Below are 26,280 nucleotides of genomic sequence, written 5' to 3'. Positions count from 1 at the left end.
CCATCAATACTATCTGTTTCCAGGACTTTTTCATCATCCCAAACTGACACCTGGTACCCATTTCCCCCTCCCCCAAGCTCCTAACACCCACCATTCTACTTTCTGTCTCTATGAATTTGACTACTTTAGGGACCTCATATAAGTGGAATCATACAGTATGTGACCTTCATGCTTCTTTCACTTAGCATGATGTCTTCAAGTTTCTTCCATGTTGTAGCATGTGTCAGAATTTCATTCCTTTTTAAGGCTGAATAAAATTCCATTGTGTATAATATCACAACCCACTATTTCCCTGTATTTCAGAGGAGAAAACTCAGTCGCAGAAAGGTTATGGGATGCTGAGTTTCAGATCTGAACTCCTCTGTACCCATGGACAGAGAGACATTTGCACCAAGATATTCCCTGCAGCACTGCAATAACCAAAACCAGGAACTACCTCAGTGCCCATCAGCAGGGGACCAGTTAGACACAGTGTAAGACACCCAAACAGCCGAATAGGATATGGCAAATAATGCAGCAGCTGTATTTAGATAAATAAGGAAGGGTCTCTAGGATGTTATCAAGAGGAAAACACAAGGTACAAAACAGTGAGTGTGGGCTGCTAACGTTAAGGTTTTCGAAAAGGTAGGGCAGGAAATAACATAAACATAAGGTCACGTGTGCCTAGGCTACCTTTGGAAGGCAACAAACTGCGAACACTGGTTGCTCCCTGGGAAGGAGGACTGGAGATTAGAAAAAAGGAGACCTGTCATTTACTGGGTACCTTTTGGCACTATTTGAATTAATTAAATACTGCCTTTTCTTACAGCTTTATTGAGGTATAACTGACATACAACAGACTGCATATATTTAAAGTGTTTCATTTGATGACCTCTGACATATATACATCTATAAAACATTGCCACAATCCAGATATGAACATATTCATCACCCTCTAAAGTTTCCTTGTGCCCTTTTGTAATCCATCCCACAGCTCAAGTATTGATTTTTTTTTAAGTGAAAAAAGTAGCAATAACAACCCAAATGTCCATCAGTGGATGAATGGATAGACACAACATGGTCTACCCATGCAATGGAATAACATTCAGCCTTAAAAAGGAAGGCTATTCTGACACAGGCCACAACATGGATGAAATTTTTTTTTTAGTTTATGGATCACTCCTCATTCTGGAGACACTTCGGTCACCTGGCTCCCTGGCCTTGACTCTCCCATGGTTCTCCCCATTCCCCCACTGGTGGCTCCTTCACTAGTCCCTCCTCACCTCCCTGACCTCTCAGCATGGACACACCCTCGGGTCAGCCCCTCCACACACCCTAGATGGTTTCTCATCCAATCACACTTAAGGCCTCAAGTACCACAAAGTCCCCGAACATTCCCGCGTTGTTTCTTCCAGCCCCGACCCCTCATGAACTCCAGGCTGCTTCCTTGACATCTCCCAATGAGATTTCTCACAGACTTCTCATACTCAGCATGTCTCCAGAGCTCAACTCTGCACGTCCCGGTTCCCCCACCTCAGGAAGCTCTACCACCACTCTTCAGCCGCTCAGGTGCACCACCACCACCACCACCAATGGACTGTCCTTGGCCCCTCTTTTGCTCACTCCCCAGCCCCAGTGCCTCAGCAGATCCTGCTGGCTCCACCTTCACACATGCCCAGGATCTGCCATTTCTCCCACCTCCATCACTCACACCCTAGTCCAAGCCACCATTATCTCCCAACCTTATGGTTGCTGGGGTCTCCTGACGTGTTTCCTTGCTTCCACTCCTACCCTCATTAAGTCACTTTTCCAAATAATGTCCAGAGCAATCCTTTAAAAGCACAAGCCATGGCGCGTGGCTCCCCTGCTAAAAATCTTCAGATGGCTCCCGTGTCACAGTAAATGCCGCATGCCTCACCTTGACTTCCAAGGTCTTAAATATCTGAACATTCACTACCTCCTCGATCTTCCACTCCTTCCACTCTTCCTCTTGCTCACCCAAGCCCAGACACACTGGCCTCCTTGAGTGTCTTCCAACCTGCCAAGGCCACCCCCGCCTCAGGGCCTGTGCATGCGCCGCTCCCTCTGGCTGAAATGTCCTTCCCTCGGGTATACATATGGCCATGCCCTTCATTCAGATCTTTGACCTCATTTTGGGTTCTTCTTACTGGAAGAGTCTTCCCTGAGCACCCTATTATATACAATTGCACCCATCTCATCACTCTGTACCCGCTTAACCTGCTACATTTTTCTTCATACCACTTACCACTACTAAATATATATTAGGTCTTTTCTTTATCATTTGTTGCCTCCCACTAGAAAGCAGGAACTTTACTGCTTGTAGTGCCTGGAACACTGCCTGACACTTAATAGATGCTCAACAAATTTTTTAAAAAATAAATTTATTTTATTTATTTATTTTTGGCTGCGTTGGGTCTTCATGGCTGCATGCGGGTTTTTTTCTAGTTGCGGCGAGCGGTGGCCACTCTTCATTGCGGTGTGTGGGCTTCTCATTGCAGTGGCTTCTCTTGTTGCGGAGCACAGGCTCTAGGCACGCGGGCTTCAGTAGTTGTGCCACGTGGACTCAGTAGTTGTGGGTCGCAGGCTCTAGAACGCAGGCTCAGTAGTTGTGGCGCACAGGCTTACCTGCTCTGCGGCATGTGGGATCTACCTGGACCAGGGATTGAACCCATGTCCCCTGCATTGGCAGGCGGATTCTTAACCACTGTGCCACCAGGGAAGTCCCCTCAACAAATATTTTACTGAGTTAATGAATACTTAAATTAATGGATTTTAAATGAAGTTCTGTGTGTGTGTTTGTGGGTTGTGCTTTTTGAATGCACTCCTAGAGAACCAGGAAAATGATTGACAAGGTAAAAAAGATATATTCATTTATCTATATCTATCTGTATAAATACAGACAACACACAGGGATTAATGGAAATGGACCCAGATATAGCTATATCTGTATCTGCATCTATATTTGTATGTATCCATATTTATATAGATAGGCAGATAAATATATGCTTTAGATAAATATTTGAGTCCATTTCCATTAAATTCTTCTGATCATGGTCAAATTAATACAAATATATGTAGCAGGTTGGCTTCTGGATTTTTTCTTTTCTTTTCTGCTTTGTTCAGTTGTAACAAGTATATCACAATTCTTTCCACTATTCTGATAGTTATTTAGGAGCCGGGTTCAAAGTTGTCAGTATAGGTTTCCACTGTTCTTCTTTTGTTGGTTTTTGTTTTTAAGCACATCTCAGTGAATTTAACCTCATAAGGGCATTTCTGAGGGTATTTCCAACCTCAAATTGTTCAAAATCCAAGCCTTATTGGAATGGATGAAAGGTAGAAGCCTAGTTTTTTTTCCTTGCATATTTTTTTCTTTTTAGAAAAATCAAATGCAAGATTTTGACCCTGTTGAAATAAATATTTAGGAAATTGATGGGCACCTCTAAAATCTGTCTTGTCACTTTGCACTCACTAGGGTGGCCACATTGAAAACAATGGAAAATAACAAGTGTTGGCAAGGATGTAGAGAAATTGGGACCCTTGTACATTGCTGGTGGGAATGTAAAATGGTGGAGATGTTTTAGAAGACAGTTAGGCAGTTCCTCAAAAAGTTAAACATAGAAGTACCATATGACCCAACAATTTCATTCCTAGGTATAAACCCCCAACATTGAAAGCAGGTATTCAAAGTAATATATGTACACGCATGTTCATAACAGCACTATTCACAATAACCAAAATGTGGAAACATCTCAAATGTTCATAACTGGCTTAATGGATAAACAAAATGTAATATTCCATACCATGGAATATTATTCTATCATAAAAAAGAATGAAGTTCTGAAACATACCACCATGAATGAACCTCAAAAACATTATGCAGGGCTTCCTTGGTGGCTCAGTGGTTAAGAATCCGCCTGCCAACACAGGGGACACAAGTTCGAGCCCTGGTCCAGGAAGATCCCACATGCTGTGGAGCAACTAAGCCCGTGCGCCACAACTGCTGAGTCTGTGCTCTAGAACCCTTGAGCCACAATTCAAGAGAAGCCACCGCAATGAGAAGCCCGTGCACTGCAACGAAGAGTAGCCCCTGCTCAACACAATTAGAGAAAGCCCACGCACAGCAACAAAGACCCAACACAGCCATAAATAAATAGATAGATAGATAGATAAATAAAATGCCTTCCTTTAAAAAAAAAACAGTATGCTATGTGAAAGAATTGAGACACAAGAGGCCACGTATTGGGAATTCCCTTGCGGTCCAGTGGTTAGGACCCCTAGCTTTAACTGCTGAGGGCCTGGGTTCGATCCCTGTTTGGGGAACTAAGATCCCACAAGCCACTCAGCACGGCCAAAAAAAAAAAAAAAAAAAAGAGGCCACATATTATATGATTCCATTTCTAGGAAATATACAGAATAGGCAGATCCATAGAGGCAGAAAGCAGATTGGTGGTTGTCAGGGGCTGGGGGAAGGGGAGGTTGGGGAGTGACAGCTAGTGGGTACGGGGTTTCCTTTTGAGGTGATGAAAATGGTTTGGAACTAGACAGAGGTGGTAGTTGCACAACATTGTAAATGTACTAAATGCCTCTGAACTGTTCACTTTAAAATGGTTAATTTTATGTTATGTGAATTTCACTTCAATTAAAAGAAAAAAACCCTGTCTTTGCTTCATGTTAGATCCTTTAATTTGCATAACCTTGACTTCCATTATGAAATAGTTAGCATTTTTGCAACGACCCAGTGATAAAAAGGATTGTGTGTCTCCGTAGAGAACACAAATTACAAAATTTCTAGGGCAGAGGGGACAAAACAGAGTTCCAAGTCAGAAAGGAAACTCCATTCATCTTATTCTCCTTCTGGTAAATATATACTACTAAAGAATCTGGGACTTAATTAAGTATTAAATTTAGCTCCTCTTTCTTTGAAACATCTTCCCTATCACAGTTACTCACTCCCAGCAGACTGCCTGCAACACTCACTGTTGGTTCCTCACCAGCATCTATTCTTTTCTTTCTCCCAGATTTCATTCAGGCATCTCCCTTCCCCCACACAGCTCTACACTTCCAGGAAGCTGTCCCCAGCCCCAGAAGTGACTAATCTTAGAGTACTCTATTCCCCTTACCAGTGACTGATTCAAGTATAACCATGTGACCCAAATCTCATGAATGATATGTTAGGGGAAAGCTTGACCAGTGGTATGGTGGTTTAAAAAATATGCCCACAGATTCTCCGATATGTCTCCCTTTAAGAAGTGGAGCTTAATTCTACTCCTCTTGTGACTGGGCTGGACTTAGTGACTAGCTTCAAACAAATTGGATATGATGGAAGTGATGGTATGTTACTTCCTAGATTAGGTTATTAAAAAGACTGTGGCTTCCATCTTGGGTTGTCTCTTCCTCAGAAAACTCACTCAGGGGAAAGCCAGCTGCCGAGTCATGAGGGCACTCAGACAACTTGTGGACATACCCACATGGCAAGGAGCCAAAGCCGCCTGCGACAGCCAGTGAGGAAATGAGGCCAACAAACATGTGAGCTTGAGAACAGGTGTCACCCCTATCCAGTACAACTCATACCCCTCTTCCCGAATTTAAGCCAGGACTCTCTGTTTTAAGTGGCACAAAAACCTAGCACAAACTGGTTGAGGAATGTTTTAGACTTGGGGACTCAAACGATGTCATTGGGACTTAAGTTCCTCTCCATTTCTCAGCTCTGTTATCGTCTTTGTTGACTTCATTCCCAGGTAGGTCCTCCTTCCGTGGTAGCAAAGATGGCCCCTTAAAGATCCAGGCTTCCATTCTGACCAGCTTGGCAATCCCAGAAGACAAGATTCCAGCAAAAGTCCTGGGGCCGGCACCATCACTCTGATACCAAAACCAGACAAGGATAGTACAAAAAAAGAAAATTACAGACCAATATCACTGACGAATATAGATGCAAAATTCCTCAACAAAATACTAAGCAAATAATCCAACAACACATTAAAAGGATCATACACCACGATCAAGTGGGATTTATCCCAGGGATGCAAAGATTCTTCAATATGTGCAAATCAACCAATGTGATACACCATATTAACAAATTGAAGAATAAAAACCATATGATCATCTCAATAGATGCAGAAAATCTTTTGACAACATTCAACACCGATTTATGATAAAAACTCTCCAGAAACTGGGCATAGAGGGAACCTACCTCAACATAATAAAGACCATATATGACAAAGCCACAGCCAACATCATTCTCAATGGTGAAAAACTGAAAGCATTTCCTCTAAGATCAGGAGCAAGACAAGGATGTCCACTCTCGCCACTATTATTCAACATAGTTTTGGAAGTCCTAGCAATGGCAATCAGAGAAGAAAAAGAAATAAAAGGAATACAGATTGGAAAAGAAGAAGTAAAACTGTCATTGTTTGCAGATGACATGATACTATACATAGAGAATCCTAAAGATGCCACCAGAAAACTACTAGAGCTGATCAATGAATTTGGTAAAGTTGCAGGATACAAAATTAATGCACAGAAATCTCTTGCATTCCTATATACTAACAATGAAACATCAGAAAGAGAAATTAAGGAAACAATCCCATGCACCATTGCAACAAAAAGAATAAAATACCTAGGAATAAACCTACCTAAGGAGGTAAAAGACCTGTAGTCAGAAAACTATAAGACACTGATGAAAGAAATCAAAGATGACACAAACAGATGGAGAGATATACCATGTTCTTGGATTGGAAGAATCAATATTGTGAAAATGACAGTACTACCCAAAGCAATCTACAGATTCAATGCAATCCCTATCAAATTACCAGTGGCATTTTTTACAGAACTAGAACAAAAAAATCTTAAAATTTATATGGAGACACAAAAGACCACAAATAGCCAAAGCAGTCTTGAGGGAAAAAAACGGAGCTGGTGGAATCAGACTCCCTGACTTCAGACTATACTACAAAGCTACAGTAATCAAGACAATATGGTACTGGCACAAAAACAGAAATATAGATCAATGGAACACGATAGAAAGCCCAGAGATAAACCCACACACCTATGGTCACCTTATCTTTGATAAAGGAGGCAAGAACATACAATGGAGAAAAGACAGCCTCTTCAATAAGTGGTGCTGGGAAAACTGGACAGCTACAGGTAAAAGAATGAAATTAGAACACTCCCTAACACCATACACAAAAATAAACTCAAAATGGATTCGAGACCTTAAATGTAAGACCAGACACTATAAAACTCTTAGGGGAAAACATAGGAAGAATACCCTTTGACATAAATCACAGCAAGATCTTTTTTGATCCACCTCCTAGAGTAATGGAAATAAAACCAAAAATAGACAAGTGGGGCCTAATGAAACTTAAAAGCTTTTGCAAAGCAAAGGAAACTACAAACTAGACGAAAAGACAACCCTCAGACAAATCTCGAAAATATATAAACAGCTCATGCAGCTCAATATTAAAAAAACAAACAACCCAATCCAAAAATGGGCAGAAGACCTAAATAGACATTTCTCCAAAGAAGACATACAGATGGCCAAGAGGCACATGAAAAGCTGCTCAACATCACTAATTATTAGAGAAATGCAAATCAAAACTACAGTGAGGTATCACCTCACACCAGTTAGCATGGGCACCATCAGAAAATCTACAAACAACAAATGCTGGAGAGGGTGTGGAGAAAAGGGAACCCTCTTGCACTGTTGGTGGGAATGTAAATTTATACAGCCACTATGGAGAACAGCATGGAGGTTCCTTAAAAAACTAAAAATAGAATTACCGTATGACCCGGCAATCCCACTACTGGGCATATACCCAGAGAAAACCACAATTCAAAAATACACATGCACCCCATTGTTCATTGCAGCACTATTTACAATAGCTAGGTCATGGAAGCAACCTAAATGCCCATTGACAGACGAATGGATAAAGAAGATGTGGTACATATATACAATGGAATATTACTCAGCCATAAAAAGGAATGAAATTGGGTCATTTGTAGAGACGTGGATGGATCTAGAGACTGTCATACAGAGTGAAGTAAGTCAGAAAGAGAAAAACAAATATTGTATATTAACGCATATATGTGGAACCTAGAAAAATGGTACAGATGAACCCGTTTGCAGGGCAGAAATAGAGACACACATGTAGAGAACAAATGTATGGACACCAATGGGGAAAAGCGGCGGGGGTGGCAGTGGTGGTGGTGGGATGAATTAGGAGATTGGGATTGACATATATACACGAATATGTATAAAATAGATAACTAATAAGAGCCTGCTGTATAAAAAAATAAATAAAATTAAATTAAAAAAAAAAAAAGTCCTGGGGCCGGGACTTCCCTGTTGGTCCAGTGGGCGCTCCCAATGCAGGGGACCCGGGTTTGATCCCTCGTCATGGAACTAGAGCCCACATGCTGCAACTAAGAGCCCGCATGCCACAACTAAAAGATCGTGCACAAGGCAACGAAGATCCTGTGTGCTGCACCTGAGACACGGTGCAGCCAAATAAGTCAATAAATATTTTTTAGTAAGTCCTGGGGCCAATGCTCTTTGGGCAGAACTGTCCCATGTTGTTTCATGAACCTATCACTGTGGCTGGGGAGTCAATGTCCCAACTGGCCAGGCCTGAGTCACGTGACTACTTCCAGAGTAGAGGCAGGCTATAGATCAAGGACTGGGGGAAAGACAGTTTCCCAAAGGAAAACTGTGCTTAGAAGAACGAGAAAGTGAAAACAACATCTTTTACTGCTCCCTGTAAACATGTCCAAGTCTCCTCCAACCTACAAATACAACAGAACAATAGCATCTCCCCTGAGCTTCTACAGATCGCTCTCCTTCCTTTTGCTGCCAAACTTCTAGTCTACACAGGCTGCTCCATTTCCCAACTTTTTGTGCCCTCCTCAGTCCTGGATAACCAGGCTTCCAGCCCCACCAGTCCATTCAAAGTGCTCCAGCAGTGGCCATCAGTGACCCAACACCCAGTGCAGTGGCCTTCCTTCTGTCCCTATCCTGCTTGGCCTCTTGTCTACATGCTAAACCACTAACCACCATTTCCTGTTCCCCTGATAAGAGTGGTTTCTGGACATCTTCCCAACTGGCCCTCCTCTGACCTCTCAGGATGCTCTTTTTCTGTTTCTTTCACTCCTGCCCAACTGCCATTGTTCTCCAGGCTCTGTCTTAAGCCTTCATGTCGTCTTACATCTATACTCTCTTCCAGGCGTTCTTTCTTACACCTATAGCCTTGGCCACACATGTACAATGATGAATCCCCCAATCTTTCCTGCTCTGAGCTCTGGACCCATCCCATCAGTTGCCTGCTATTCATGTCCACCTAGAAGTCCTGCAGAACCTTCAGACCTGCATGTCCAAGAGCACAGGCATTACCCTTCCTGCTGGCCAGCATCACTTCACTCCCAAGTCTAGGTTGCCTGGGTTGAACGCCAGTTCTACTCTTTGCTAGCTGGGCGATCATGGGCAAGTTATCTCACTTTTCTTTTTCTTTTCTTTTTTTTTTTGGTCACACCATGCGGCATGTGGGATCTTAGTTCCCCGACCAGGGATCAAACCCGGGCCTCCTGCATTGGAAGCTTGGAGTCTTAACCACTGGACCACCAGGGAAGTCCTCACTTTTCTTTCTGTCTCAGTTTCCTCATCTATAAAATGGAGTTGATAACAGTACCTAGCAAATAAGGTAATTCACACAGGTTCAGAGGGTTAGGCCGTGGACATCTTTGAGGGCCCATCACCCTACATGTCACTCAAACAGGTGACACCGCTGCTCTAGGCAGCTGGACATCCCCTGCCACTCTCAGGATCCACGAGGCACTTCCTCAAGGCTTAGCTCAAATTGCACTTCTCTTTCGTAGCTTCCCTTAACCCCCAAATCAGGTAGAATGAAGCACACCCTTTCTCCTGTTCCCAGAGCCTAGCATTTTATGACACTGAATCACAGTAGCTGGTTTACATTATCTGATCACTTGTTTGATTACTTGATCTGATCACTTGAAGTCTTTAGAGTAGGGGCTTTTTTGTTTGATCATCTTTATTGCCCCAGGCTCCCAACACATAGCTCGTGGCATTTAATAGAGTGCAAAAAAATATTTGCTGAATCCAACAACTGTTAGTGAAATGCATTAAGATTTCTTAAGTTCCAGTTTGTAGAGGGATGGCTTTACGGTGGATGTCAGCTGTATCACCTTGCCCGGTGGACATTCCTGACCCCCTTGTTTGCATAACAGCTCCTGTCCATCCTTCCGCTGGGGACTCCCCTTCCCCACACAAGGTGGTTACGCGGCCCTATAGGCCACAGTGCTCTGGGACATGGCATAGGTCTGGCGAGTCAGAGCCAGAGTGATCATCCCAGATAGGGGTGTGTAGCCCAGACCGGGCTAAAGAGAATGAAGTCCAGGGATATTCCACAGAGGCTGGAGAGAGAAGGAGCCCCCCAGCTCGTGTGAGCAGCGCCTGGGGCTCTCTAGGGCCCTGCGGCTCCCATCCCCCTCCACCTGGAGGAAGCTCTCCAGCAGTCAGAGAGCTCTGGGCAGTGAGTAAGATGGTAGATGTGGGACAACAGTCCTGAAGGCCAGCTCCACCCCTGAAGTTGGCCTTGGTAAGAGCTAAGCAATTCTCTTTTCTGCTTCTATCGGTTGGGGTTGAATTTCTGACACCTGTACCTGAATGAATCTTGACTAATACAGCTTTTACCTTTGTAAGGATTCATGGTGTAACGCTCTGCACGCTATGGAAACCCAGCAACGGTGCCTTCCCACTGCCCTGAAGTGCCAGGCGTCTCCTCCTTTCACCTCTCCTGCCCTTCTCTTGAGGGAGTGATACTGATGACACTGATAGAGTTAGCATTCAAAAGTCTGGGAAGCAGGAATGAGGAGGGAAAGTAGTGAGTTCATCTCCTATACAAATACTTTATGATGATCTGTGATGTGAGGGAAGGCCCTGAAGTGGCACTTTGGGGCACAGTATATTAATCAAGACTCTTTCAGTAACAGAAAATCAAGAGAACCTGGATTACGAGAATAAATAAATAAGGGAATGGAATGTATTGGCTTATGTAACTGCAAAGTCCAGGAGTAGGTCTGACTTCAGGCATAGCTGGATCCAGAAGCTCAGACAATGACATGAGGGATTGGCCCCTTTCTATCTCTCTCCTCTGCATTTTTCTGCATTGATTTTATTCTCGGGTAGTCTCTTCCCACATAGGAGAAAAGATGGTCACCAGCAGCCCCAAATGTATTTGTTACCAGCAAAGAAGGAATGTGTGGTATGTAGAGAGCAGTAAGGTTAGATAGAGAGTTGGAGACCCTATCAATGAGAAATGCTTTAGGACTTCCCTGGCGGTCCAGTGGTTGGGACTTTGCCTTCCAATGCAGGGGGTGCGGGTTCAATCCCTGGTCAGAGAGCTAAGATCCCACATGTCTCGTGGCCAAATAAACCAAAACATAAAACAGAAGCAATATTATAACAAATTCAATAAAGACTTTAAAAATGGTCCACATCAAAAAAAGAAAAAGAAAGAAAAAAAACATAGAAATGCTTTAGGGTGTAAGTAATAGAACACTCTACTGATGGGACTTAAATGATAAAGGTTTATTTATTGCATATATTAGTTGTCTGGAGATAAGTAATTCCAAGCTTGGCTCTCCCTGCATGCCAGGGGCCCAAGTTCTTTTTCTCTTTCTTCTCTGCCATCCTTAGCATTGTCAGCAGCATTGTCCCTCTGGATCACAAAGTAGCTGCTGTGACACCAAGCATCATATCCTCACAATGCCTAGAGGCATTCTGAGAAGGAAGGAAGGAAAGAAGGAAGGAAGGGGCCAGGAGCAAAAACAGCTTTCTCATTTTCGTGTTTTTCATTTCAGGGGTTAAAACCTTTTCCAGAAATCCCCAGCAGACTTCCTTCTCCATCTCATTGGACAAAATAAAGTCACCTGACCATCTCTGACCGATCTCTTGCACAGGGGAATAGGATTGACATGATCAACTATGACCAATCATGATTCACCTCTTTGCTGAGAGAGCAGCACAGCTGTCCAGATATTCACCCTCTCTGAGTTTCTGGGCTGGTGAGTCCCATCCCCAGTCTTGGGAGGTGAGTTATGATCACCCTCATGGAATGTGGGGGAAAGTCTCTGGGAGGGCTTCTGTACCAGGTCTTTGGTGAGGTTGTTGAGCTGCTCATTTAACCAATCCGGAACTTGACCTAACTCCATTCTTGTTTTGTGAAATAATCAATCCCCTTATTGTATGAGTCATTTTGAGTTGGGATTCTATTACTTGCAGCTGGAGGCATCCTCACTATCCTCTAACTCAGGCAGAATTTGCTCGAGGCAATACTTTGCACACTTGCCTTAGGGCTCCAAAGACAGAGGGCACATGGCGGGCCAGCCGGTTCTGTCCTTCCAAGGTCCATCTCAACTGCAGCCTTGTCCCTAGAGACTTTCCTGGCATGCCCAGTCACAGTCATCCTGCCCTCTTCTGAATCCCACGGCATTTTTGTGCCTTCTTCTCATTGCCCGTCCCGGATTCTTAAAGCACTGTACCTTCCTGGGGAGGAGCTAGGTGCCAGCATCATATGGGTGAACATGCCCGCTGCCTGCCTTCAGCTGTGCAAAGTCTCCTTGGGTTTACTCTGCCTGGCCTTTGTTCATTCACTCCTTCATTTATTGCTCCCAACAGTCCTGTGTTGAGGGGCTTCTCTGGGCCAGGCCTTGTGCAGATGAAGGAAAATGGTCCCCACCTGCAAAATGCATGCTGTCTAGCCCGGCCACCAGGGAGCAGGATAGGGGCCCCTAACACAGCCTGCAGGAGAATAGGGGTGGGGAAAGCTCTAACACAGAGACCACAGAAAGTGCCCACTGAGAACTTCCCTGGTGGTGCAGTGGTTAAGAATCTGCCTGCCAATGCAGGGAACACGGGTTCGATCCCTGGTCCAGGAAGATCCCACATGCCGAGGAGCAACTAAGCCTGTGCGCCACAACTACTGAGCCTGTACTCTACAGCCCATGAGCCACAACTACTGAGCCCACGCACTGCAACTAGTGAAGCCCACATGCTCTAGGGCCCGTGCTCTGCAACAAGAGAAGCCACCGCAATGAGAAGCCCGTGCACTGAAACGAAGAGTAGCCCCCGCTCACCGCAACTAGAGAAAGCTCGCGCGCAGCAACGAAGACCCAACGCAGCTAAAAAAGAAAAAAAAAAAGTGCCCACTGAGCTAAGACCTACTTCCTTTAATCCTCCCAAAAGTCATGTAAGGGGCAGACACTATTATCCATTTTGCAGGGGATGAAATCACTGTTCAGAGATGTCAAGTAACTTCCCCTAGATCACACAGCTACACAGTAGCCGAGCTAGGACTTGAACCCAGACAGGCTAACTCCAGGCCCATGCACATAAGCTCTGCACCACACCGCCTGTTCAGGCTCGGTGGCCTACTTGCCAGATCTCTGCTTATCCACAGTGAGCTCCTTGAAGGCAGGGACCCCGTGCTGCTCGTCTGTGTCCCCCAGAGCACCTTGCACTTAGAGAGCACTAGCTGAATATTCAAGGAGATAATATTATTTCCTGAATGTTAATATTGACTCAAGAGATCTCCTGTTTCTTCTGACATTTACTGAACTCACGCTAGGGACTTTACAGACTTTAACTCAATCGTCATACTGGCCCTAACAGGTGTGTATTATTACCTGCCTTTTACAGAGATGGAAGTGAAGCACAGAGAGGGTAAGGAATTGAACCAATTCCTTACCACACAGCTGGTAAGGGGAGAAGCTGGGATTTGAACCCAGGTAGCACAGATGCTTAATAACTTATTTGTAACGATTATGCAAAACAGCTTCTTTGGAGGCTCACTTCATAGTAATGCTCAATTGGAAAGGGACTTTCTTAGGCAGGGAATGTGGGAAGCCATGGAAATTTGGAGGTGAGAGATCTGGGTTCTGATTCTAGCTCTGTGGTGTGATGAGGTAAAGTTTACTTTTATTCAGTCATTTTCTCCAGAAAACTAGGGACATAGTGAGGAGAGAGCATGAAGCCTGGCTTCAGGGAGTTTCCAGTCACTGGAAAGAGACAGGAAAAATGTATATACAGACAGAGAAATAAAACTATGGCAGGTTGTCTTACATGTTATGAAGGAAACAGAGTTGAGACAAAGAATAAAGCAAATGGCTGGGCCCAGGGTAGCTCGGGAGCACTCGTTATCCAGCGGGAGGCAAGGGTCGGGGATGGCCTCTCCGAGGAGGGGGACAGGAAGTGATGGCCCCAGTCCTTCAAAGGTGTGGGGAGGGCCTTCTGCACAGGGAGAACAGCACATGCAGAGGTGGGAAAATGCTGGGCAAGTCAAAACCACGCGATATGGGTTGAAGTGTGTCCCTTTCAAACTCATATGTTGAAATTCTAACCCCCAGTACCTCAAAATGTAGCCTGGTTTGACATAAGGTTTCTATAGAGGTGATCAAGTTATTATTTTTTTAAAGGTTTTTTTAAAAAATTAATTAATTAATTATTTTATTTATTGGCTGCATTGGGTCTTTGTTGCTGCGCACAGGCCTTCTCTAGTTGTGGTGAATGAGGGCTACTCTTCATTGCAGTGCGCGGGCTTCTCATTGCGGTGGCTTCTCTTGTTGCGGAGCACGTGCTCTAGGCACGCGGGCTTCAGGAGTTGTGGCTCGTGGGCTCTGGAGCGCAGGCTCAGTAGTTGTGGCGCACGGGCTTAGTTGCTCTGCAGCATGTGGGATCTTCCTGAACCAGGGTTTGAACCCATGTCCCCTGCATTGGCAGGCGGATTCTTAACCACTGTGCCACCAGGGAAGCCTGAGGTGGTCAAGTTAAAATCAGCTCATTAGGGTGGATCCTAAACCGATTTATGACTAGTGTCTTTTTTTTTCCTCGGCTGCATTGGGTCTTTGTTGCTGCACGCGGGCTTTCTCTACTTGCAGTGAGTGGGGGCTACTCTTCATTGCGGTGTGCGGGCTTCTCCTTGCAGTCGTTTCTCTTATTGAGGAGCACGGGCTCTAGGTGTGCAGGCTTCAGTAGTTGTGGCGCACGTGCTTAGTTGCTCCACGACATGTGGGATCTTCCTGGACCAGGGATCGAACCCATGTCCCCTGCATTGGTAGGGGGATTCTTAACCACTGCGCCACCAGGAAAGTCCCATGACTAGTGTCCTTAAAAAGGGAAATTTGCAAACAGAGAAGCACCCAGAAGATGGGGGTAGGGCAAGAGCAGGATGATGCTTCTATCAGCCATGAACGCCCAAGCCTGGCAGCAACACCAAGATAGGAGGGAATCCTGGAACCGAGCCTTCCCTCACAGCCTGCAGAAGGAACCGACCCTGTAGACACCTTGATCTCAGACTTTTGCTTCCAGACTGTGAGCCAATACATTTCTGTTGTCTAAGCCATTCATTTTGTGGCACTTTGTTGCTGTGGCCCCAGCAAAGCAATACACCATGTACATCTCACAGTAGCTGGGACGACAGAAAGGAGAGGGAATGTGGTAGAAGGTGAGATGGGAAAGGCAGGTCAGGGCCAGATCACACAAGGCCTTTCAGGCTCGGGTAAGACTTTGGATTTTACTCTAAGATCCAGGAAAACCATGGATTGGTTTTCAAACTGTCATAAGCAGAGAAGTGATGCTGTGTAGAGAATGATTTGGAAGGGAGCAAAATAACAGCGGAAAGACCAGAAAGGAAGCCACTGCAATTATCCCAGTGAGAGAGGATGGTGGCTTGGATCAGGTGGTGGCCACAGGGGTGGAGAAGACAGAAGAGGTTCCATAGGGACTTCCCTGGTGGTCCAGTGGTTAGGACTCCGTGCTTTCATTGCCGAGGGTCCGAGTTCGATCCCTGGTCGGGGAACTGGGATCCCATAGGCTGTGCGGCACAACCAAAAAAAAAAAGAAGAGACATCTGAGGGCCAGGTCCATCTGGACGGTTAGTGAGGGGGAAAGACAAGGGAGGAATCATGGCGACGCCTGGATGGATGAAGATGGTTTTTTGTTTGCTTGTTTGGGCCACGCCTCATGGCTTGCGGGATCTTTGTTCCGGATCAGGGATCAAACCCAGGCCCTTGGCAGACAGTGTGGAGTCCTAACCACTGGACCGCCAGGGAAGTCCCGGGGATGGTTCTTATTCTGAGTCAAAGACCAGATGTGGGAGTCGGGGGGAGATTTGTGGAGGAGAATGAATTCCTTTCAAACACGTGAAGTTTGAGATAACGGATGCAACATCCCAACAGAGATATAAAGCAAGCAGGTGGATCTGTGAGTTCTGAGCTCAGAGCAGGGTCTAGGCTGGAGGTAGAAATTTGGGGATTTGACTGCGTCAAGGTAGTCTTTCACATCACAGGAGTTGGTGAGCTCACCTAGAGAGAGAGGAGAAAGAATAGGAAGGCCAGGATTGAGCCCTGAGAATCCCCTACTTCGGGGGGCTGGTGTGACTGAGGAGGAGGCCTGATTGCTGATGTGAGGGAGAAATTAAGGCCTGGGGCTGCCAGGCCAGCCCAGGAGACCAGGGAGGGCCTTCCTGAGGAGGCGGCAGTTAAAGTCTGTTGACTGCACACATAGGGGCTGGCTGGGGGAAGGTGTAGCTGCTGGAGGAAACAGAAGCACAGAGCAGGGGGTTAGTTTCATGAAGTATCACAGACTGAGGGGCTTGAAACAACAGAAGTTGATTCTCGCATGGCTCTGGAGGCCAGAGGTCTGAATCAAGCATTTTTGGCACACAGTAAATCATGAGGCATTCTCCAGTGATCCAACCTAAAACGGCCCTTCCCTCCTATCTCCTTATACGCTTTCATTTTTTATCCTAGCACTTACTGTTTTGTTTTGTTTTGGCCACTCTGCACAGCTTGTGGGATCTTAGTTCCCCAACCAGGGATTGAACCCGGGCCCTTCGCAGTGAAAGCGTGGAGTCCAAACCACTAGACCACCAGGGAACTCCCATCCTAGCACTTACTGTTATCTGAAACTTTGCCCAACTTTGTTTGTTTTTAGGGTGGCAATGCCTGGGACTATTGTATTCACCGTCATATCCTCAGAACCTAGACAGTATCGGGCACTTAGTAGGCCCTCTAATTACTGAAAGAACAAAAGAACTGAAAGAGCAAATAAACCATAAAAAAAGAATATGTATAGAAAATCTTGGAAGAAACAATGTTGAGATAAGGGTACTTTTAATTTTCCTTTCTATTTTTCTGCTTTAAAAGTAAAACATCCTATTTGGGGGTAGATGGAAATGTTCTACATGTTGATTTGGGTGGCAGTTACACAAATGTATACAATTGTCAAAACTCATCCAACTGAATGCTTAAAGGCTGCATTCTGTTATATGTTAATTACATCTCAATAAAAAATAAACATACAAACAATATACTCATGTATTTTAATAAATTTTTTTATTTTATTTATTTTTGGCTGCATTGGGTCTTCATTGCTGCGCGTGGGCTCTCTCTAGTTGCGGTGAACAAGGCTACTTTTCGTTGCAGTGCGCAGGCTTCTTATTGCGGTGGCTTCTCTTGTTGCGGAGCACGGGCTCTAGGCACACGAGCTTCAGTAGTTGCGGGAAGGGAAGTCCCCTACTCATGTGTTTTAGAAGAGAAAGCTCCTACTATTGTTGTACAGCAGTTAGAATATATAATTGTAAATAGGATAAGTAGAAATAAGTGGAGATGTGAGTTACATAACAAAAATTGGTATTGAATCTCTATCATAAATTAAGTTTGGGGACTTCCCTGGTGGTCCAGTGGGTAAGACTCTGCACTCCCAATGCAGGGGGCCCGGGTTTGATCCCTGGTCAGGGAACTGGATCCCACATACATGCTGCAACTAAGAGTTCACATGCCGCAACTAAGGAGCCCATGTGCCACAACTAAAGATCCTGCAACCCGCAACAAAGATCCCACGTGCCACAACTAAGACCCGGTACAGCCAAAATAAATAAATAAATAAATAAATAAATAAATAAATAAATAAACAAACTAAGTTTGACTTGTGATAAAAGAAGAAATAAAGAAAAAGCTCTTATAGAATATAAGAATATAGAATGGATAAACAAGGTCCTATTGTATAGCACATGGAACTATATTCAATATCCTGCGATAAACCATAATGGAGGGACTCGCTTGGTGACGCAGTGGTTAAGAATCTGCCTGCCAATGCAGGGGACATGGGTTCAATCCCTGGTCCAGGAAGATCCCACATGCTGTGGAGCAACTAAGCCCACGCACCACAACTACTGAGCCTGTACTCTAGAGCCTGCGAGCCACAACTACTGAGCCCACGTGCTGCAACTACCGAAACCCACATGCCTAGAGCCCGTGCTCTGCAACGAGAAGCCACCACAATAAGAAGCCCGCGCATCACAATGAAGAGTAGCCCCCGCTCGCCACAACAAGAGAAAGCCCTCACGCAGCAATGAAGACCCAACACAGCCAAAAATAAATAAATAAAATAAATAAATTTATTAAAAAAAACATAATGGAAAAGAATATTTTAAAAATGTATATATGTGTATAACTGAATCACTTTGCTGTACACCAGAAATTAACACAACATTGTAAATCAACTATACTTCAATTAAAACAAAACAGAAAAAACTCTTGGAAATATTTGTGCACAGACACATATACCAGTCTATACCTGCCAAATTAACACTGCTTTATAATATCCCTCAGTAGTTTATAAAAATCTTGTTCTAGGCTTTCTCTTTCCCCTATTTATTCTGTAATAAATTGAAGCCACAAATTAAGCTGATCCCTCCAGAATCTAAAGTTTCCAGTTAGCCTGTTTATGCCTGTTTGACTGTGCCTTTGGGGGCAGTTACTGAGTCTACACGCTCAAAGAAAGGACTCTTTAGGGTCTAGATAGTTTTGTTCCAGAAGCAACTTTTCCAGCTGGGGAAGCACCTCGGCTCCCATGAAGCTCCATATAAAAGAACTGAGATGTCAGCTTACTTACTTGGTGTGGCCTGGACCCCGAGTCCCCCAGGGTGAAGGGCCGTGACAGGCAATTTCCCAGAGCCAGCCCTCAGGTGTAGCAGGGGAAGCAGTGGCATTGTTTTCTTCGTCCTTCTTTATTAGCTCTGGCTCAGGCCCCGCTAAAGTGGGAGAGAGCCAGGGAGAAGTCAGAAAGTTCCATGAGGAGAGGGGAAGGCTTGCAGGGGGTGGGCGTGCAGAACTGCTGTCCTCACACAAAAGTAATCTCAACTCAGTACTCTGCTCTTTTCCCAAAGCGATCACAAAACAGGAACTGGGGGCTGTGTCCTTTGTTCCCAAGTTCCAATGTTAGGGGAGCGGAGTGGTGAGGAGACCAGATTTTGGGGTCAGACAATGCTGAGATGGGGCGCTACCCTTTTCACATGTTTCAGCTATGTGACCTCAAGTCAATGCTGAAGTATCCCCCACTGAGCCTTGGTTTCCTGATTTGTAAAATGGGATAACTCTACCTACCTTACAGACTGGTGTTGAGTACAAGGAAAGCACACTCAACGCAGTAACTGTAGTTTGGTACGTGGTTGGGAATTCAACAAATGCCAGCTTGCCTTGGAATCAAACGCCTCAACAAAGACAGGACTTCCTTCCACTTCTAATTCTTGGCAAGAGCAAGGTGACTCTATCAGCTCTGGGTCCTACCAAAGAAAACGGAGATCTGGGGTCTGCCCCTCTGGACTGTGTACTTGAGGTAACCAGGGCTGGAAAAGAGGTCTCTCAAGGGGATGTTCTTTTAGGTTTTTTCTAGTCTACTTGGGCTCACACAAGCAAACAATAATCCAATCAGGGTTCTCTGGCATCAGTTACCTCCCTTCCCACAAGAATGTTCTCTCAGAAGGTGAAAGAAAAGTGTTTTTAAGAGTTCACCAAAAAGGCAGCCCTTTCCTGCAGGCTAACGGAGAAGAGAGACGCTGCTTAGTGGGGCTCATCTTTCTGGGATTATTCTGGTTCTGAAAAGCAGCAGAACATCCTTATTTACAACTGTGAGGGGCAGTGGGGCCCCAGGGAGAGGAGATCCCGGTACAGGAAAAAAAAGGAACAGGAGAGAGCTTTAGCCTGACTGTGGCCAAGCAGAGCCAGGAATCTCGCCAAAGAGAAAGTGCAGCATTGGCAGCAACCAAGAGGTCCTGTATAGACTTTTAGGAAAGATTCTGGGCCACAGCACGGGGCCTCCTCAACCGGGCCAGGAGAATCTGGCGGCAGCCCCCAGCCTGGGCCTGTTCCCACGTAATTGAAGTTGAATGTGCTGGGGGGAGGGCGCCGGAGGCTGCAAAATCTCGGCGTCCGCAGTTGGCCCTGTTTGGGATCAAAGCCAGTCAGTGTTGATTTTGCGCAGCCTGGAAACAAATGAAACGAAGGCTGTTTTCCTGAGGTGTGCGTTTTGAAAGGAGGCTTTTCATTTGTTTCCCCAAGGACAGGTGGAGCAGGGAGGGGGGAAGTTGTGACGTGGCTCTTCTGTTGCAGTCCCTTTGGCAAACGGTTTTGGGCTCATAGTTTCCGAGTGAGCATAAACTCATCAGAATGTGTGAGTGGGCACAGCTACGTTGAGGGCTAGGTCCTTCACAAAAGATAGTTCCTGGAAAATGCTGCTGGAGGACCCGCTGGCTGTGTGTAATAAGTCCCAATTCACTCTCCACTGGAGTGTTTCCAAGCGAGCAACTCTCCTGATTCCTTCTGAAATTTTCCATTTCTTCTTCAGTTATAGGTCTTGCTCTGTGATTTGTTCTTCTGCCCAGAAATTAGTTTGCGTTCTCTCTTTTTCAGTTAGCGCCGCAGCCTTTTGGTGTGAAGCACGATGGTAATGATGTAAAGTGATACAAGCACGTATCTCAAGTGGTGGAAACGCCTCCTTCTTTTAATGGCACTCGCCTTCTCCCAGCCCTCTAGCGAAAGTCTGAATTTTTGGCCCATCAGGCCATAACCAAGGGACTGAGAATTTAGAATTAAAAATCGGTATAGCTGGAGGGATCTCAGTTGCTTTTTTTTTTTTTTTTTTTTTTTTGGTACGCGAGCCTCTCACTGCTGTGGCCTCTCCCGTTGCAGAGCACAGGCTCTGGACGCGCAGGCTCAGCGGCTATGGCTCACGGGCCCAGCCGCTCCGCGGCGCGTCGGATCTTCCCGGACCGGGGCACGAACCCGTGTCCCCTGCATTGGCAGGCGGACTCTCAACCACTGCGCCACCAGGGAAGCCCGCTCTTTCTTTTTAAGTGAGGAAACAACTGAACAAGGAAGTTTGGTCTGGGACTTGCTGATTCTTCCAGGCAGAAGATGGCAAAAAACATCTCCAGAGAGGCCAAGTCAGAACTGTTTTTCCTATTCAACCATTTATGCTTAGTGTGCCATAGGCTCACTTTGATCTTTTGGAAAGAATCGCACCGTCAGTAGTGTTGTACTAGGGTAGATTCATTCTGGGTGTCGTACACCTTCATGGTCCAAGACCTTGCAGGTGATTGCACTCTTGGATGGACCCCTCCTCCCACTCCCTACTGGACAAACTTCTCTGCATTTACTTCAAGAGGCTGCATCTGAAAGGAGTTTTGGGTCAGGGGATTTAGAACAGGGTCTGAAAAGAAGCAAAGCTTCTTTAGTTCACGTCGTGTGCTTGGTAATTAGCCTTGGAGTAACAAATGTTATCTGCACCAGTGCAGCTCCGTGCCAAGTACCAGAACTACATTTTGCAGCTGATTCCAGTGAGAAGTTTCTGACCCGAAGCAGTTCAATGTTAGGCCCCAAAGACCACAGTCATCCTGTATAAGACAACGGATTGCTCATCTCTTCCTGGTCTTCTTTAATGCAGTAAGAATTCAAAATCCAGATTAAAAAACCAACTGCAGAGCCCCTTTCGGGCTCTTGTAAGCTTTCAGAATCACAGTGAGAGAACACTCAATGTTCATGAAAAGCATACTAGCTAAAATGATGCTAAAATAGTTTTGGCCTCTGGAAGTACAGCTTTCAAAATTCATGTCTGATAGAAACTGCTATCGTAAATGACAGCATTCCGGGGAGGGCACGTGAGTTTCAAGGATGCAAGAAGTAGGGTTACCATCAAGTGGTAAATGGTTACCACTACCTTTAAAAAATACAAAGAGGATATAAAGGAGTTGATTATGACATTGATCAGGATAAAGAGGCCACACGCCCCGTCCCCCACAAAAAAAGTAAAAGATAAGTCTTATATAACTTCCCTGAAGTCTCCTAATGCACAAATGCGAAGAATGTTTTTTGCATGCCGCAGGCTGACCGCAGTACTGCATTTGCGGGGAGGAGATCAACTTCACATCACAGAGACACTCGGCTTTGGCTCTGGGGTAAAACTCAGGGTTCCTAAAGGGAAAGCCTTTCTCCCTATTACGACTTCACTCTGTCATTTAAAAATTTTAACTTTAAAAGCCACATCTGTTGGTGTAGCCACTGCACAGAATTCTAGGACTCCCGTTTCAGGAATTTTCACGAGCAAGAATGAAGACTGGGCAGCAGCAGAGGCCTGCCAGAGAACACGTGGTGCCTTCCTAAACTTGCTTCAGGTGTTGGCCAGGTCTCTGGGTAGTTGAGATGTCCCCCAGCACCACTGAAGAGCAGGAGCTGAGTCTTAAGAAATTCCTGAGAAATTTCCCTTCTACTGCCAACAAGTAACACAGCAGAATGACCACGGCATAAATCAGCTTTATCTTGGAGAAAACAAAATAGCTTTCCTCAAATGTTTTAAAAGTGACTTTCCATTTTTAGATAAGCCCATGGACTTTATCACAACAAACTAAAATCTGCCACCAGCCCAAGCAACGTGGCATCGTGCAGAGCAGCCAAATCTTATGGATAGTATTTGTAGCTTGTGTATCCCGACTGCACTAGGAGAGGGGTTTCCAAGTGATGACAGAAGGTTGTTCATTTGTGATTTGCCAAGTTCTCCATATTCTACTGGCTGACTGTTTAAATCACTTTCTCAGCCCTTCTGATGAGGACAACTTCACTGCGCAAGCAGGAGCGGGGAGTTGCTTCAGTGCTTTTTCTTACATGGTGGATCCTTAACAAGTCACATTTATGACAGTTTCCAAAAATAAAACAACCTCAGCTCGGTGTAGGGCCTGGAAAAAAGTCTTAGGCGTAGAAATTGACTGCTTTTAGTTTGCAAAAGAATTGTGTGCCTGGGTCTTCTCCTAACCCAAGCTTCCAAATTCAGAGGATTTTCCCTATTCTGTACCTGGTTCAGCTACTTTTTCTTAGATTATTCAGGTACAAGCTCCAAGCAAATGTCAACCAGAGAGACACAGATTTCACACGGGGCAGAATCATTTCAAAGTTTGGTTATTTTAATGCAATTTCATTGTTCAAGGTAGTATGGATACGTTAAGTGGTTCACTTCCATCTAGGAAACACTAACAGCTTCTACCTTATGTAATTCTGTCAAATTCAAACATGACTCGTTGACCGGTTTAATAAAACATTTTCTTTACATAGCTTGACAAGTTTTTCTGGAACATTTTTTTAAACCTTCAAGTAGTTTGGAAACATTTGCCTATTTGCTCATTCCTCTGGGCACAGCCTTTCAGAGCATTTATCCCATCTATACTGAAAATCTCTGTTCTCCCAGCTGGTGGTAGGCTGCTTGGTGGAGGTGATCGCAGAGAAATGAGCAAGCAAGCTTTGTCAACTACTTCTAATTCTCTTAATTAGTATGCTGCGATCCACCCCAGCTTCTGCAAGGTCAGACATGCAAGACGAGTACTTGGCCAAAAAAAGCAGGATTCTAACTAGTGTAAAAATAGATTTTAAATAAAATAGAATCTCTATAGGAAAGAGAATTAAGTTAGCTTCCCATTCCCACTCTTGCTTTAGGATATCTGTATATATAAGTGCAAGGGGGACTTATGGAGTTGGTTTGCCCTAAGAAAAAATTGAGAATGTCTGAGTACATTCATGTTGCAAAGTTACCGGGAAGGTTCTTTGGGAAATGCTGCGGCACATCCCACAGAAGTGGATGGTGATTAGAGAGACAGTTGGTGTGCGAACAAATAACGTGCAAAATGTTTAGGTCAAAGAGGATGAGGCCTAATCGTAGGCTAAGAACCAATTCTGAAGTGTGATAATTTGAAAACCTTGGCTAATTATAAACACAGGAAAGAAAACCCATCATTTAACACTATGTCTTGTTAACCTACCCAGCTACCTCTTTTGGAAGCGAAATTCCAACACGGGTCTTACTTTAATTTTGCTTAATTTCCACACATTACGATTTTTTTTTTTGACATTTCTGTTTCTAGAAAAAGTACACAGCCCCTCTGTTGGCCCACACAAGCATTACATGACTGTTTTAAAGGGGCCTCTGTTAAAATTCTAATTTTTGGATTTAGCCGCAGCCTTTTGGATATGCCTTGAAGGCATAACTGAAAATCTGCCCAAGCTCCCTTTAGCCGCAACCTGAACACGCAGCCCAATCTTTTGTAAACACTCAGAAAATACTGATCCCAGCAAAATACAGTCAGCCAGTCAGAGGCCTCACTCTGCCTTTTCACATGGATGATAAATCCGCCTGCTTATTCTTGCTGGATGCTAGGAAATCCATTCTGAGATTTGAGTCTCAGAGCAAACATTTAGCCTCCTTCTCTGAGGTACATAATGAGCTGTGGAGGCATCAAAAATAAACAAAGTGGGGACATCACCATTTTTCCTACACTGGGTCCACTCAGTCTGCTCGGGGCTGTTTGTTTTTCCTGGCTAGGCCTGGAGCAAGAGGAGATGGCTGCTGGTGACAAGCCAGTGCCAGGTTTACAGACCCAGCCTCTTTTCATGTAACATTTGACCAATTATTCAATTCCCTGGAGGCAGGGAGGGATGCCAATGCTAATGCTAGGGAATTTTCATAAATCCTCAGTGGCCATGGAGAACCTCTCTCTCAAGCAGCTGTGATGACCTCAGGCAGGTTTGGTGCTTTAAGGATAGTTACCTTTGAGGGGACACAAAAAAATTCTACCTCTTAAAGTGATTCCAGAACTGAACGTCTAATACACCAACTCAATAAATACAACAGAAATATGCACAGCAGAGTTGGGGCATCTATCAAGTAGGAAGGCAAAATGGTCATTAGAACGTCTGAGGTCAGTGAACTATTACGGTTGAAAAAAGCAGCCACCTTTGAAAACACTGCCCGTTTCCCTCAGCTCTACTAGCTGTCAGCCCTCTAACGTTCGTTACACCACACGGTAGCAAATGAAACATCCGAACAACTGCGGCTTGATCTTCACTTATACTTATTCAGGGTCCACCCTACATTTAGCTGAAGGCCCCAGCACACCCTTGCTGTGCCAGGGAGAACAGTCTCAAGGACATGTGTTTTTCTGAAGGTCACTTGCCCCTCTTGCTGCGGCCCTTCCTGGAGGACAGCTTCCCGCTGCCCCCCGAAGACGGGGGGCTTGAGGCCGAGGCCATGGCAATGTTGATCTGTCCCTCCTGGATTTCCTGCCGGGTCTCAGCGGGCAGGTGGTTGATCTTCTGCTGCGTCTCCAGGTAGAACATGACGTCCCGCAGCTGCTCCTGGATCTCAGTGATCTGCAGGTCCTTCTGGTCGCAGGTCTCCTTTAACACCCTCTCCTCTTCCTTCAGCTTGTTCTGCAGGAGGACTTGGTTGGCTCGCAAACACTTGTTCATTTCCTGCTCCTCTTTGAGCTCTGTGGTGAGTTTGGCCACTTTCGTGTTTAGCTGAGTGCACCTTTTACAAAACAAAGGAAAACAAAGCACGTTTTTCATTTGCTGACATAGTCCCCTTTCTGCTCTGGGATTGAACAGAGGAGCCATGACCTCAGAAGCCATTTAGGGCAGACCCCGCCCTCCCATGGCCAGGGGGACTGGTTTGCTGCCATTGCAACAGCTACCTAAAACAAGAATTTTGCTCTAGTTAACTAAAGTGTAGCCTCAGGACATTTTTTTTTTTTTTAAAGGATCAGAAAATTTTCAATAGCAGAAACTATTCTGTGATTCATGGTAAAATTTCTACTGCTTCTCTGTTTTGTTTACATGGGTGGCTTAAGAGATGATAGCTATGATAAAGAAGTTATGAAGAAAAGTGACATTCTTAAAGAGTCAAGTATTCTGATCTCAACTGCATTTGCTGGAGAAGAGTTTGCAAGAATAGGGAGTGCCTTACTGATGCTCAATCTTACTCACAAGTAAAGAATGACAAAACACCACTTGAGATACCATTTTTATGTATCAGAATGCCAAAGAGCTCAGATGTGGGAAAAGGGGGTACTCCCACACGCTGCTACTACAGTGTGAACTGGCACAAAC

General features: G+C 45.0%; 1 protein-coding gene and 1 long non-coding RNA gene across 3 annotated transcripts in view; one reads left to right on the top strand and one right to left on the bottom strand.

Annotated features, from left to right (window-relative positions):
* LOC125961292 (uncharacterized) overlaps window positions 1-21,213 on the top strand; it is a 33,609-nt gene extending 12,396 nt beyond the window's left edge. The window contains exons 2-3 of the long non-coding RNA XR_007471802.1: window positions 10,715-12,104; window positions 21,043-21,213. This is a non-coding gene — a long non-coding RNA (uncharacterized LOC125961292). The remainder of the gene's footprint in view (window positions 1-10,714; window positions 12,105-21,042) is intronic.
* A 2,072-nt stretch (window positions 21,214-23,285) lies between these two features.
* Window positions 23,286-26,280, bottom strand: part of BRAP (BRCA1 associated protein) — a 37,625-nt gene continuing 34,630 nt past the window's right edge. For both annotated transcript variants that reach the window (XM_012535522.3, XM_033399976.2), the window contains one exon: window positions 23,286-25,702. In XM_012535522.3, coding sequence (XP_012390976.2) covers window positions 25,339-25,702 — 364 coding nt within the window. In that variant the 3' untranslated portion in view covers window positions 23,286-25,338. The remainder of the gene's footprint in view (window positions 25,703-26,280) is intronic.

Source organism: Orcinus orca, chromosome 15 (assembly GCF_937001465.1).
Source record: "Orcinus orca chromosome 15, mOrcOrc1.1, whole genome shotgun sequence".
Lineage (NCBI taxonomy): Eukaryota > Metazoa > Chordata > Mammalia > Artiodactyla > Delphinidae > Orcinus > Orcinus orca.
The sequence above is the reverse complement of the archived record's forward strand: the minus strand, read 5'-3'. Positions and strand labels throughout refer to the sequence as shown.